The sequence below is a fragment of the Sceloporus undulatus genome, unplaced genomic scaffold (assembly GCF_019175285.1).
Source record: "Sceloporus undulatus isolate JIND9_A2432 ecotype Alabama unplaced genomic scaffold, SceUnd_v1.1 scaffold_14, whole genome shotgun sequence".
Taxonomy (NCBI): Eukaryota; Metazoa; Chordata; class Lepidosauria; order Squamata; family Phrynosomatidae; genus Sceloporus; species Sceloporus undulatus.
Window position 1 is genome coordinate 439,337 of NW_024802936.1, and position 16,134 is coordinate 455,470.

General features: G+C 38.3%; 1 protein-coding gene across 1 annotated transcript in view; it reads right to left on the reverse strand.

The window, feature by feature from the left end:
* Positions 1–765: 765 nt before the first annotated feature.
* Positions 766–16,134, reverse strand: part of LOC121917277 (E3 ubiquitin-protein ligase MIB1-like) — a 63,043-nt gene continuing 47,674 nt past the window's right edge. The window contains 5 exon segments of the mRNA XM_042443063.1: positions 766–8,950; positions 12,159–12,259; positions 14,771–14,884; positions 15,254–15,305; positions 15,307–15,333. Coding sequence (XP_042298997.1) covers positions 8,810–8,950; positions 12,159–12,259; positions 14,771–14,884; positions 15,254–15,305; positions 15,307–15,333 — 435 coding nt within the window. The 3' untranslated portion in view covers positions 766–8,809.

The following is a 16,134-nucleotide window of genomic DNA, read 5'->3' on the forward strand; positions in this document are numbered from 1 at the left end:
ACAATAAATGTCATTTTTGTCATTCACCTCAATTAATAAATATCTGAGATATAGTATTCCAAATACTATATCCAAGGAATCATCATTATGGAATATGTTGCTCATACCTTATAATAACGTATCAAAATTCCAGGGAAGAATAAAGCTCCTTTGAGCATTACTGACTTCAGAGAGATGGGGATTGAACTCCTTTTTTATCTTAACAGTGTTCCATATGGAGCACCAAAAAACTGTCTCAATAAATACATCAGATCACACACACACACACACACACACACACACACACACACACACACACACATATATATATTTAAATCAAGAGTGAAATGGTATGAGAATAGAGACTTCACATAACAAAAATACTTTATGCACCTATAGGGAGGTTTAATTTCAGAAGAAGGGGGGAAATTTCTGAACAAGAAAGGTGTGTGTGCATGTGTACACATACATGCACATTATTTAGAACTACTTCAATATCACTATTCATATTATTTAAAAAAAAGAAGTTTGCAATTTTTGAAACAAAGTTTAAAAATAATTAGTAATAAAGTCTAAAAGCCACTAATACCAGAAGAAACAATGTGAGACTATAATTGTGAATCCTCCACATGATGGTAACTGCACCTCCAAGCATTCCTTACCATTGGCTAGGGCTACTGGTAGTTGCAGATACTGGTTGAGAAGAACATCCCTTGTATGTTGTATGTGAGTGTGATATTTGTATGATTTTAAGAGACATAAACAGAACTATTCATGACAGACACATTCAAGTAGCTACACATTTATTCATTCAGCTATCAGGAGTCACCTTCAAGTTGTTTCATTCTAAAGTCTGAGGGGAAAACACACTAAAATCATCATTTGTGTTTTATTAATGCAGTACATTAATTTGTTTTTCAGACAGTTTATCAAAACAATTATGGAAAAATATTTTTCATTGTAAAATTAATGGTATCCACATAAATTAAAATGAATCCAACAAAGCAATGTTAACTGAAACACTGTTTTTAAGGACAGAAAAGCTACATTGTATGAATACAACTGATATTGTGCCAAGAAATATACTACATTAATCTAGTACTAGAAACATCTGGGAAATCCTAGACAGACTTGCATTTTGAATATAGGAAATGCCAACTGAAACAACATGGTTACATGGTTAAACAAAGTACTGTCAAGCTAAACCAAAAACAACTGAGTAGGATCACACACTGCTATGGTTGAGCCCCCATCTTCTGCATCGTATCAAGTGTGAGCCATTCATTTCACTAGTGTAGCAGAAGAGCCCAATGCTATTTGGTACACCACCACAACTTGGCAAAAAGAAGACAGTATTGTGGTAGGTGGGGCAGGAGAGGACTTCTGAGTAGTACACTGCTCTTCAGGGTCTAAAATGTCACTGAAGAACCGTCTGTACAGATGGATCCTTGCTAGCCTGATACATTGTTGTAAGCCATTACATTAGTATCATGGCAGAAATTACACCTAAGTAATTGCTTGTTCAAGAGCCAGTGTGGTGTAATGGTTTGAGTGTTGGACTATGTCTCTGAACACCAGATTCGAATCCTGGTTTGACAATGGAAACGCACAAGGTGACCTTGGGCAAGTCACACAACCTCAGAGAGTGGCAATGGCAAACCTCCTCTGGAGAAACATGAGGAAAACCCCATGAACCTTAGGGCCGCCATAAGTAGGAACACAACAGTAGCAGCAGCTTACTCAATACAGACCGCTATGGAGTTAAACTGAAATCCCACACTGCATCATTGCTGCTATCTAGGGCTGGGGTGCTAGGCTCACTTGCTGCCATTGTATGGCAGGTAATTTCCCCTCATACAACTGGCAGCATACTTGCCTATTGCTTGGCAATGCCACAGGCCTGGCTATGATCCAAGAGTCAGTCTGCTGGGAGGTTTCTGTGGGGCACAGCCCAGAAACTTCACCTCGTTCTGGCCCACTTCCATGGGGTTTGGCCTATGTTTCAGTATTGCTATTACCAACTGAAGCTAACGGGCAGCTCTTTGTATCCATAAGAACACAATTTGTGACAGCTGACATTTTTTTCAAAGCATTAAGACTACAACCCTGGGCATGTTCAATTGCTATTAAGCTCCCAATGAATACAGTAGGACTTATTTCCAGGTAAACATTCTTATGATTGAGCTTCAAGTTCTTTAAAAGCCTTTGCTTTGATTAAAAGTCAGTTGTCTGAAAAACTGTCAAACCACTTTTACAATTATGAAGATTGTAGTGAACGTCTTCCAGGATATTAACATAAGAAAATACATATTTAAAATAAATATTTCAAAGACAGAACATGAATGTACAGTATTGAAAAGTTAGTATCACCCCAGCCTACTGAGAAAGTCAAAGGGTGACTTGGAGGTACTTAAAAGCTAGAGAACATGGCATTTTCCCTTTCCAATAGTGTAGAGGTGGGGTGGGGTTTATATGAAATTTAGTCAGGGCCAATGCCTACTTTGAATCACAGGGCAGATGGTTTAACTGTGAATGCTGAGAGCATTCACACAGTCAAACCATGGAGGGAGAAATGGATTGAGGGAGGGAAAGTTTATGGGAAGGCTGGAAAAAACAAGTTTTGGTCCAAAATATTTTGTAGTAGAGCGCTTAGTTAAAAGACACATGCAGTCTTACAGAATTCAGGCACTGGAGACAAACTGAGAGGCCAGCTACCTTTTCATAATGAGGCAAATCTTTTGCTAACATAGCATATATAACCATTACTTATGGCTCTCTCACTACTATCATTGTGCTCATCCCCCAAAGTAAGGACTTAGCCATATTTATTAGTTCTTTTACCCCTTCCCTTGCCTAGTAACACACACAATGAAAAACAAAAATGAAACTTTAGTATAAAAAAAGTGACCAACACTGTTCACGGTAAGGTAAATACCAATTGTGTCAATGCAACATATCCAGATAGGAGATAGCATTATGTGATTAGCATTTGAATTAAAGAAATTGGTCTGATTAAAAAAAACAACTGAGGCCCAATCCAGACCGGCCTAAAGTGCGCCCTTGTCATGTGCTGGGGTTGGCCGAGGGCACACCACCCATACGTGCCTCACCCCTAGCACGTGACAAGGGCATCAAAATGGCGGTGCCCTGTACACACAGGTGCCACCATTTTGTCGTGACAGAAGCCTAACGTCTGCATGCCGCAGTGCACTTGTAACATCACGAGTGTGCCATTGGAGCACTTGAGTGTCACAAGTGCACTGGGAAAAGAACCCGCTTTTTGCAGGTTCTTTTTGCTATGCGAGGGAGCCACATGGTTTGTCCACTGCAGCTTCCTCGCGGAGCAAAGCAAGGCACCGGCAGACCACCCTTTTTGGGCGGTCTGTATCCCACCCCTGTTAGAAATCAGTCTAACCTACAGTGTAGCCACACAGAAATTGTAAGCTGTGCTACAGCATTTAAAAACTGGAATAAACTGAGCACAGAGCCCTAGTATAAGACTTTCTGACCACTTAAGCATTGCTACAGGGGCAACCATACTTGAGAAAGACAGAATTTCAGCATGTCACTTTGCATTATTATAGATATCACATGGCACTAGTAGTGTATTACAGTTGAAAACAAAATGTCTTTGATTAAAAAAAGGAAACAATTCATCAATTGACATTGCTACATAATCCTCATCTATTTTAACATGCTTGTAGTGGTCCCCAAATGCAGATTAAACAAATGGGAGGCTGCACAGTAGCATTCCTTGTTAGACTTACAGAGATTTGAAAACATACTGATGTGAGCATGGAAGTTAAACATATCTGAGTATTCCTCATTTCAGTGGATAGATACACTGTGTGTGTACACAAGAGGAATGTAGCTCTCTCCAATCAAATGGTCAAGGAAGCCTTGAAGGATATGGACTTCTAGTATAAACCGCTGAAACAGTAAAATATGTAAACTGTCCAATATTACCAATAATATTACACACATACTCATACACTGATCAACACACCAATTCTACAAAATATCTAACTCCTATCTTACAAAGCAAAAAAGACTATTAAGATTTGATGAGCAAATCCAACAATAATGCACATTAAGGTTATAGTGAGAAGGCACACTTGTTGAAGTCTCTCACTAGATTCCCATTAGGGACCAAGTTAGGACTAATTGAACTTTTATTGAAAATTAAGAAAGTGGTGTACTTTTTTTAAGTTTATGCTTTTGCACCCATGTTCTTAAATGAGATGTTCCAAACTAGTACTGTGCAAATATTTTGCAGCATCAAAAGTAATTCTGTATATAACTATATATACTGATACTTTTGTGTGCACTATATTAATATTCTCAAGAAGCAACAAGAAATTCATTATTCCATTTAAAATTTGAGAACTTCTACAAAATTCAGCAGTGCAGTCATTTCCCAGGCTTATAGCTGTGCAAAGAGGAAGCACAACCACATATATGGTAACCAAACATTTTAAACTTAGAACAAAGAATAACTTTTAATAGAAGGGAAGGAGAAAGCCTTTCTCTTGCACCATAGACCAAACCCAAATTCGCCTCAATCTATCCAGCAAAGGCCCAAAACACATGGGCAAAATGATGTGGCTTCAGCCTGCGTTGTGGGGGGGGGTTGCTGTTTACATGATGCATAAACCAGGTCAAGAAGGAGCGGGTAGAACCCACTCCTTCCAGCAGCCCCGATTGGGATCGGGCACATGCGGTTGGCACGGTCCCAGCACAAACGGTGCCGACATAGTCTCCTACTGTTCTATTTGGACTGTCTGTTTCAGGCCAAACAGAAGTAATTTCACACAATTCTTGCCACATCAAAAGTTTAAAATGAATACTACTGTTCAAACACATACGGGAGAACTAGGGATAGCATCCAAACTTTTGGGGCCACAATCACAACTCTGAAAAAATGTTAAGTTATATATAAAGTTTTTAAAAAATACCTTTGTAATATTTATGATAGCATCTTCTAAAAGCTAAAATATTTATGACAGCATCTTCTACGCTATATACGGACTTAGTATAAATAAAGGATTGATTTTAAGTAAGTTATTGAAAATAAGCAAACGTGAGGGTATTTTGTCCCCACTAAGTTTTTAAGGAGGGAAAAAGTAGCTTTCCAGTTCTAGGGCTGAATTCACATCAATCAATTTTTCAAGGTATTTTAAATCACTTTTCTAGGCACATCTCATTAAAATTATATACTCATATTGGCTGCATGGAACAGGTACACAATGATAGAGTTTTTGCATCCCAGTGCCACATTTAGCACTAATATTAAAAGAGAGAGGTGAAAGATCTACCTGCTATTTCAGAGCTATATGCAAAAAGAATCAGTCTACCACACGAATGGAGGAACAACAGGGTACCAGAGCATAGAGAAAGCTCAGTGGCAATATTGTTAAAACAATTCCTAGGGTGCAGGCTTGCATGATTCACAGAACCAGCAGCACCTGTACCTCATTCTCTCTTCATACCACCTACAATGTGTGTGCATCTTAGTCATTTTCTAAAATTGGCCCACTCTACTGTGTTTCAACAGAACCAAAATGTAGGCTCCAGCTGTTGTGTTTCACAGTTCTTCTTTTCGCATATTGGCTATGAAATTGTGCCAACAATTCTGCCCAGATTCCTGTGACCACAGCTTCCCCCTTTTTTGTTCTTATCTGTACAGCTGCTAGGCAGCACAAGCACAATGCAAGGCATTGGAGCTGAGACACTGTAGAGACAGAATGAAGGGAATGCACTTTTACTTAGGCAGCTGATCAACAGTTGTCAGACCCATTGCTCCATCTTGAATACTGTTGTGTCTCATAAGGGTAAGCCTCATGTGTGATTCTCTGAGCAGGACTGCAATTACAGCTTCTAAGATGTATGTATTTTAATACATTTTGACAAAGCCATCCACCTCAGGTTTGTATTTACACTTTAATAAAGATATAAATTCAAGTCTCCATATCTGACTTCATATACTATAAAAGTTTAATAAAGTACATATCAAATAAATTAAGAAAAATTTAAATCAATATAGCATTTTCTGTTGGCTAAAAGTTGTTATAAAAAACTTGTTCCTCTACATGGTGAACAGAATGGCATAAAATATCATCAAAACACACAAAAAAGTTAAGATGTGCTAATATAACAAATGTCCTACTTTTCAAAAGTGTCCTAGTAGATTTGAGGTGAGAGTGGCACCTCTCGTCCATCCTTTTACGTGCTGAGTTACTAGCACAACCCTACACATGCCTATTCGGAAGTAAGCTCCACTGAGTTGAGTGGGAATTACTTATAGGTATATGTCATCTTAGACATCTGTTTATACAACTTCATGTTTTAAAAATTATTGCAGAAATGGAAGGGAACAGAGGAGACAAAACATTTCAATAAGTTTATCATTCAGCCTTCTTGGTATATCACTGTATATGACACATTTCTTTGTCAAGAAAGGATTGATACTTGCCTTCCATCAATGATATACGACATTAACTTTTCTGTTACGTTTCTGTTTTTCATTCCTTATCTTGTTTAACTCCCTATAAAAACTTAGTGTTCAAATCAATTTGACTGTAAATGTCTGTAAATCTAGCTTGTTATTTCTGACATATGCATGCAGGTGTCTTTACCCAGGAAACTACCTATGGGGAAAATTCATCAAATTGGAATTAAATAGTTTGCTTTTGAAACAGGAACTATACAATTCAGTAGACAATTTCAGAATCAGTACAAGAGTTCTTTTGTACTTTTTATCATTTTATAAACTAGGAATCAATGAGTTCACACTCATTTGACAGATGTATACTTCATCCCAGTACACATTTGCCATGTGTATCATATTTAAGAACTTCATTCTAGTGTAGCTCTACGAGCCATCAATTTTTATGTAGTTTATTATAATTTGGTATAATAAACTTCAAACTTATCAGAACAAAACCATAGCAAGCTCAGTGGGATGTATTCCCAAGTATGCACAGGACTGCAAACACAGTCATTTAGCTATAGCAACTGGTGAACAACTGGACGCTCCAGGAAATCAAGTATTAACATTATAGTTTAGCAGCAGTGAAGAACACTGCCAATTTATGAGGCACTATGCCATTATGCATTAATACCGCACCTGCTTCTATCCATAAATAGTGTTCCTGATACATGATCAGCAGTGTTCCAGGTAATCTGCAGATATTTGTAAATTTAAAAATTAATAAAAATAAAAATCTCAACTCAGATCTCTATCACACAGATTATATCCACCAAATACAGAATGTTTCTACAAACAACTTCTTTGATAAAATAAATTTAACAGGGATAAAATGCTATGAAAAGGCCATTCATTTATCTCCTTTGTTGCTTCATATGCTTAGAAGAATTTAACTGGAAATAAATATATCTGCCAATTATTTCTAGTATCTGCTTTAACACCTGGAAATCTTTCTATCTATAGCCTCCCACGGAACAATCAGAGCAAACTGCTTTCCCAAACTGCTCTTATATTAAGTTTTAAACTCTACTCAAGGAGCTTCCCAATTTAAAGAAATCTCACAAATCATTTGACCACTGCCTTAGTTAATATGAATTAAAAACTAAATGATCCCAGTGAAGTTCAAGAATATTGACCAAAAAACCCAACAGTTCACACATATTGTGAAGTCTGTAAGAATCAGGAGCACTTTTGTAGGAAATGCCATTGTTCCAACTGTTCTTAAAACTCTGACTATGTATTCCCTTATTATAAAACAGTACTCAAATACTGTATAATTCTAATTCATGGATTGGATCCATAGTTTGTCATACTTAGAGTAGACCAATTTAAATCAATTTTTGCAAAAGATCTACTTGAAATGTTACTGAGTGTTGAGCCAACCTTACAGCTAGAATGGCTCCAAGTATTTAAATAATGTGCTCTGTTAAAAGTCTTTTTTTAGACCTATTCCTCAACTGAAAGGATTATAGTTGAGATCCAAAAAGCTTCGTAAGTATACAGAAATATTTGCTTTTTATTATTGGAAATGATATGTATTAAGTTCAGCCTCACATCAGTAGTCTCACTGTTTCAGATGTTTGTCAGCTGTTTTATTCTAGAGAAGAGTGGGCAACTGTGAACCTCCAGGTGTTTGCACTACAACTTCCAGCAGCCTTACCCAACAAAGCCAGAGTGAGAGATTATGCTAAGCTGCAGTCCAAGAGCATCTGGATAGCGATAGCTGCCAACTTGTTCTAGTCTCCTGGTTACTTGGTTAGGGAACAGTTTTGTTTGTACTTTGTTCTCCTTTAAGTCAACTTGGAGCAAAAAACAGACTACACAGAATTATAGGCTTTTAGATTTTAGAGGCAACATGTAATAGTAAAATACTGTGCCTTTCTTTATTCCTGTGACAAGCTACAAGGCTTAGTTTTCCGCTGCAATTGAGCACTGACACTAGTGTGAAAAAAAATATCTTAAAATTGAATACAATTTAGAGAATTAAAAACATTTATACATGAAAAACTGACAGTATAAAAATCAACACTGCTGAATGAAGAGCTCATATATATATATCAAATAAAAATATCAAAAGGGGAAATCAAGATTGTCCCTTTAACATAAAGGGGGCAGAGAGAAGGAAAAAGACAAATGATAAAAACAAACTATGCTGTTAATTAACCTAAACTGGGTTAGCTTTCTTGACGGTGAGAGGCTGAGCACTCAAATACTGATTTTTGTTGTCATTATCAGCACTTAAAATGCAACACATGAAACTTTTACCTGCCACTTAAGCTTATGGAGATTCAATTAGCAAAACATGGTAATAATGTGACAAGCTAAAGTAAGACACTTTATAGTTTAATACAATAGGATCCTTCGTTCAATAGCCTTTCGGCAGATAGGGCATTCACTCATTCTATCACCACAAAGCTGACATGTTCCATGACCACACAGAAATATCATATTCTTCAGACGATCCAAACACACAGGGCACATGGTCTGTAACAGAAAAACAAAGAAATGAAGAATCAGAAGAAAATAATAAAATACAATAGCTCATTATTTTGCCAGTCTTGATGTAAATACCATATAGGGAAAGAATGCCAGAGAGTAAAAAATGACAAATACTGAAAGACACTGTCTAGAGCAGCTTTCCTGAGATTTACTATAGCACTTCAAAACATCCTAAGCAGTTCACACAAATTTACAGTATGCGTAGTAACAGGCAATTGTTGACAGGGCAAGGAGATTAATTTGTTACAGATTGGCAGAACTCAGAAAGGTATAGATCTCCTATTCCACCCTTAGAGAGGAACAGCAGCTAACAGGGAAGATATCAACTAGAAAAAAGGTCTGTAGGGAGAGTTATCCCTCATAATAACACAGCCCAGATGGAATGGTAACAGTCTGGATCTGAACCAGAGATTATGCTTAAGGATACATGAAAACCTGTGTGCAGCTTGAAAAAGGGCCCAATATTCTGCCACAAGAAAGTTGGAAGGGCCTGAGAAACGAACACAGTAGGTACTTTAAGTATCTACTGTACCCTTTTCCCAGGTCCTTCCAACTTTCTTGTGGTAGCAAGTAAGGCATTCCAGCTTCCTGGCAAGGAAACTGGACCACAGGTCCAAGCAGGAAGGTAAGCACTTTGCCACTGTCACTTTATATCAAGTCAGAGGGCATTTTACCCTGTTAACAGTTGGGACTGAGGTCTGATCTAGTTGCTTCTCTTATTCTTTAAAACTACTCAATATGCCATTTCTGTAACAACATATTTCACCCTGTTCTTGCTGGTAGTCAAATTATAAACAAACTGTGAAACTTTACCATGTATATTATGATTATTATGGAATTGTTTTGAAATGTCTTTTATGCAGCTAGCAATGTTATTTTTTGTGCAACACTTTCCTGTCAACTGCTTTAAATGTACTGGTAAGGTATATGAAAAATCAGTATGTGACTGAGTTTCACATCAATGTCTGCCAAGAAGCAGCCCTCCTAAACACAAAAATGTTGCCCCCATGAAAATGGACACAAGTACCAGCAGCTTTCTGACTGAAGATAATGGGACTTCAAACTGAAATTTCAAATGTGAGAATGGACAATTTGCCAGGACTGCCTGGCATCACAGGTGAATTCCCCTGTTTACCTGTGGAAAAGAGGTGAAGATGGGTGGTCTATATTCAAGTCAGAAAGATTCCGACTGCCATGTGCTCCCATGCAGCCATGACCAGAATCCTGCTAAATTCATGCCCACTTCCATTAGAATTGCCCAACTCCTAGTTACAATGTCTTGCGGGGGGGGGGGGGGGAACGACCTCTACTTGAAAAAATTAGTTGATTCTATTTAAGCTTTGTTTGCATTGTCTACTGCTGTTAGAATGGGGGGAGATGCTAACCACCTTCGTATCTATTATTACTGTGATTTGGGTGACTAAGGCTGCATCTGTACTGCAGAAATAATCCAGTTTGACACCATTTTCAATGTCATGGCTCAATGATATAGAATTCTGAGATTCATAGTTTGTGGTGACACCAGGGCTCTCTAACACAGAAGGCTAAATATCTCACAAAGCTACTGTACACAGAAAAGACATAGGCCCTGGGGATGGTATAGCTTTGCTCAAAATGGGTGGTATCTATAATGCAGGCTTCAAAATGGCTGCTGCAAGATATTGTAGCACATGCATGTGCTCTCTTGTGCTTGGGAGGCACTATGAGAGACACTAGGGATGAAGCTGTTGTGGCAATGATTGGTGATGTTGAGGGGAAGCAGCTCTGTCAGAGTCGACTCTCATCTCCTCTTCCACATTTCTAAATATTCATCATTAGTAGCCCCCTCAGAGACTAAATCCTCTATTTCTAATGGTTGTTTACCAGAAACTGACTCCAGTGTTTCAGCCATTGGAAGGTCAGAGGCACAAGAAGAATCCATTTCAATAGAAATAGATTGAACAGGTTCGTTAGCATAGGCCACTCCAGAGGAGGCAGATAAGAGCACATGCATGTGTCCCAAACTGCATGGATGTGCTTTGGGGCAGGAGCGCTTAAAGAAGCAAAGCTAGGTTTAGCTGATTTGGCTTTAACTTTTCCCACCCTAAAGGTGCATTTGAGAGAGAAACACGAAGGGAGGAATAAAACAATGGGTGGGGGGAACTAGCTAGGGAACCAAAGGCTAAAGATGTTTTTCTTTTCTTTTTGTAAAATACAGGATTGCAAAAGAAGAAAGAAGAAAAAAGATTTAAATTGAAGAAATAAGGCCAGAGAAAGCAGAGGAGACAGACACAAGACCTGGGTGAAGCAACCAGGAGATGAGGCCCAATAAAGTTTCATTTTAATTAACTTTAATTATCTTGTTTAGCCTGGGTGGTGATAGGAACAAACCCATTAATAGATGGCTTCTTCTCCACAGTCTGAGAAAGACTCTTTCTCAGAAAATTAGCCAGTTGCCCCCAAGACACACGGCCAATAGGGAAGGGAGCAAAAATCCCAGAGCATGGGATGTGCTTCTAAGGGTGGTGAAACTGAGAGAAGAGCTTCTCTTAAGGACTTCAAATCATCCTATCATGTGAAAGAATGTGGTCGTATATATATACCATATCCAAGTCACATAGTACTTTATAAAGTTATAATAGTAATTTAAATTCTGCCTGGAAAATTGAATGTCAGCTAGTGAAACTGTGGTAATAAGTCATATGCACCCTACAGCCAGCCCTGGTAAAAAGTCTCAGCATTCTGAGCCAGGTTGAATTTAAATAAATAAATAAATAAATATAAAGATTTCACTATATGTAAAACCTTTCAGCCCACCCTATATACAACATGCACTTTAAGAAAACAACATTTGCCTTTTGTTGCTCATTCTCATTTTCCAAAAATGCAGGCAGTTTACCCTTACGAATACATATACCCATCTCCTGTTCTTTTGAAATCCAGACTACATTCATGATATTTTATGTGAAAACTGAGATAAACATAAAGATAAAACTATAAACAGAATCTTTCTTCATACTTTACTCAAATACTTTCACATTTATTATTCAGCCTAAGTAAAATTACCCTTTAAGTTATTCTACAGCTGATGATAAAAATAGCAGTAAAATATAAATCTGCTATTTTTCAACACATATAGTACTTATTCTGAGAATGTTCATACAATGTATTCAAGATTCCTTTGATATTTATCACAAAAGTCTATTTGTTTTACCTGTTCTTTTATGTCCTGCAATTGCTGCTGCAATTTCTGTACATCAGCATTGACATTGGTATTGTCCTTGTCTTTCTGCAGAACAGGAATGTTTCCACTTGCTACGAAGTACAGAGAGGAGAAAATGGTGACCGAAATGCTTGCAAGAAAGAAGAAACCATTTAATCTATTAAATGCAGAACCTTTTCTGAATGACAATTTAAAACCCTCACATCATTTTGCTGGAAAACCCCACATCATTTTATTAAATGTGTGTTTCATAGTCAGTCACCAATTGTGCAAGTTCTCCCACTTAAAAAGATGAGAAGCCTGTAATTGACATCATAGGTAGACCTCAACTATGAGAGACAAAATGAGAAAACAAATCCAGACAATCACATTGTTTGATTTGAAAATAATTTATTTGCAAATTATGGTGGAAAATAAGTATTTGTTCAACATCAAAAGTTCATCTCAATACTTTGTTATATATCCTGTGTTGGCAATGACAGAGGTCATTTCTCATTTTGTCTCTCATAGTTGAGGTCTACCTATGATGTCAATTACAGGCCTCTCTCATCTTTTTAAGTGGGAGAACTTGCACAATTGGTGGCTGACTAAATACTTTTTTGCCCCACAAGGAACAAGTCATGATTATGAATCTTGCCTCTCTATATACGAGTTCATTGGCTAAATTGGCTTCAGAATTCTTCACAAATACTGAAGACTGCTTAATGATCTATTTTGAGTTGTTAATATCATGTTATTTGTAAAAACAGGGCAGCGAGCCAGTGTCGTGTAGCAGTTTGTGTGCTGAACTAGGACTCTGGATGACTAGAGTTAAAATCCTTGCTTAGCCATGGAAACCCAGGAGGTGGCCTTAAGCAAGTCAAACCTTCTCAGCCTCAGAGGAAGGCAAGGGCAAACTCCCTCTGAACAAATCTTGCTGAGAAATCCTGCATGATAAGCTGGCTTTAGGGTCACCATAAGTCAGGAATGACTTGAAGACATACAAAAAACAAATACAGGATATTAATAACTTCCAGCTTTACATAGTTCTTCGCTAAAAAGAAATATAAAACAATCTGACACCTAATGGCCCAAGCTAAATGCAAAGGGTAGGCTAATTTGTGCAGAACCAAGAAGGACAACTGTGTAAAGCATATGAGTTAATGTTTGCCTGTAAGGTGGATTGCCCTGCCTTCAAAACAGAGTTTTAAGCAGTACGGAGGAGGAGGGAGAGTGTCCTGTTTCAAGCATACACAGACCAGGTCGCGAAGGAAAAGAAATTGCTCTTTTTGAAATCCACTGAAAAGTTTCTTCTGTCAGCACAAGGACCCAGATGAATCCTGGCATCAATCAATCTTTATAATTTTACGGCAACACACTTATGTGGGCTGATGCCTTTGGAACATATTTTTAACTTTGTATTAATTGAACTAAAGTGGACCCTTGTTATACACTGGGGTTTGGTTCCAAGACCTCACTGTGGATAACAAAATCTGTGGATGCTCAAGTCCCATTAAATAGAATGACATAGCAAAATGGTGTCCCTTATAAAAAAAAAATGGAAAATCAAGGTCTGATATTTGAAATTTATACTTTTTTTTAACATTTTCAAACCGTGTATAAAAAATCCTTGTATAAGAAGGGCCGACTGTATAACCTATGAATAATTATAATCTATCAGTACTGAACTACAGCATTTTCTAGGAATCTACAGCCACATTTAGCATCAGTTCAAAGGTGCAGCGCCATTATTTGCAGGCCAGGTATGAGACTAGCATTTTACCCTTTCCAACACTAACTGCTGTAACTACACTCTTTAACAGAACCCAACTGTACAAACACATCTGCAGCTTTCCCTTACAGACGAATTCCTGCTAATTGCAGAATCTGGTAACAGTGATACTGTATGGGATTTTGCCAGCTGCCGTTCTTGCCTCTATTATACTATGAACTATATCAGGGGTAGGCAACCTTTTTGAGCCGGGGGCCAGGTTGCTGTCCCTCAGACAACTGGGGGGCCGAAACCAAAAAATAAATAAGTAAATAATTTTTTAAAAATTAAATAAATAAATAAACCGGGACAAATGTAAAACAAAATTTTCAAATGGAGGGCACTTTTTAAAAAAAAAATGGAGGACACGCGAAAAAATTTGCGGATTTTTTTAAAAAATGTTAAGATAAATGCATGTTTCTGAGGCATCTATAGACAATTGCCCCACCATGCCCCTTGCATGAGAGGCCAAAAGCCCCGGTGGCAATCGGCGGCAGGACCGGGCTGGGGCCGGTCCCAAGGCCTTGCCGGGCCGCATCCGGCCCGCGGGCCGCAGGTTGCCTACCCCTGAACTATATACTCTGAAATAGATACATAGTATGTACTAAGTATATACATAACGTATATATATATATATATATATAGCAAATAATCTGTTATACTATGAAGATTTCACTGGGGTACTATCCTTTCCCAGGTCACAAAACAAGAAGTAATCTCTGCACCCTCTCCAGTTTGAAGAGTAGGATAAGGTCAATGGAAAGAAAGGAACAGGAGAGAGAAGAAAGGGTGAAGAAGTGATATAGATGGGAGAATGACTAATAGGCAGGGCGGAACAAAAGAAAGAACTCACTAATATCATCTGTGCCATCTTCTGTACCTTTCCCACCACAACACATAATAAAAGGCACTCTTCGCTCTACCACTGCCCGACACTGCACACATTTTTTCATCAAGCTGGCACAATCTGGAAGACAGAAGTTTGATATCAAGACCATTGCTATGGTTTATACAAACTTAATAATCCCTTCAATAAATTCTAGTTCAGGAAAGGAAGACTGCAGGTGACAGGTCTCAAAAATATTCTCCTTCCATATGGTCTCTCAGTGGATTCTGGTCCATCAGAATCTGAGACAGGACACTGTTTTAAACTCATGCACAACTGAGATCCTCTAATTTTCAAACTGAAGGGGAAGCCTCTGACAAACATGATTTTAAGCAGACAAACTCAGAATTATTTTTTAATGCTATTGCATTAATCACCTCATAAAGCCGATCAAATTAAAGAAATTATTTTAATCACATTACCGCTATGAAACGATTTAATAGCACTTACTTTCACAAGCACACATGTGTCCACAAGGCTGGAACAGTACTGCAGCTTTTTTTGTCTGAGCATACCACACATTCTTCAATCTACAAAAAGAAAACAATTACCCTTCAGCTTTTCAAAAATTGTTATTTAGTCCCACAACCACAGACCAACTAGGATAACCCCTGTTGAGGGTAAACTGTCAAAATATGAATGAAGATAAAATCTATCATGAAGTAATCTCCAATCTGTGGGATCACCTTCTGGCAAATGCCCTAAAATTCACAATGTATCCTGTGCCCCCAAGAGTGAAATTCCACTATATTTTTGCCCACCCTAGGCTGTTTCAGGTCCAGTTTTTTGAAAACTAACATGCTTTCCAATTCGCTTTGTTGCATGGGAAAAGGCCTCCCCAAAGTCCAAAACTGACAAAAGAGGAAGAGCATGGCAAAATAACACCCAGACCCCTGGAGAGGGTATAAGAGGCAAAGCAAAAAATTTAAAATTGAGGGGCTGAGCAGTCAGGCCAAAACCAAGTCCTAACCTGGTTCAGTCTCTGGCTGGCACCTGGGTCAATGCCTGGGTGGGTGTTTACATGCCCATCCACTGACATGCCATGGACCCACTACCACTATGGGCCCATTGCCTTTCTCCACTATCACCTCTACTGAGAAGACCCCCATAGCAGTGTCTGACATGGAAACAGGCCATCTGACTACAACCATGGACCCACTACCACTATGGGCCCATTGCCTTCCTCCACTATCACCTCTACTGAGAAGACCCCCATAGCAGTGTCTGACATGGAAACAGGCCATCTGACTACAACCACATGACCACTACCACTATGGGCCCATTGCCTTCCTCCACTATCACCTCTACTGAGAAGACCCCCATAGCAGTGT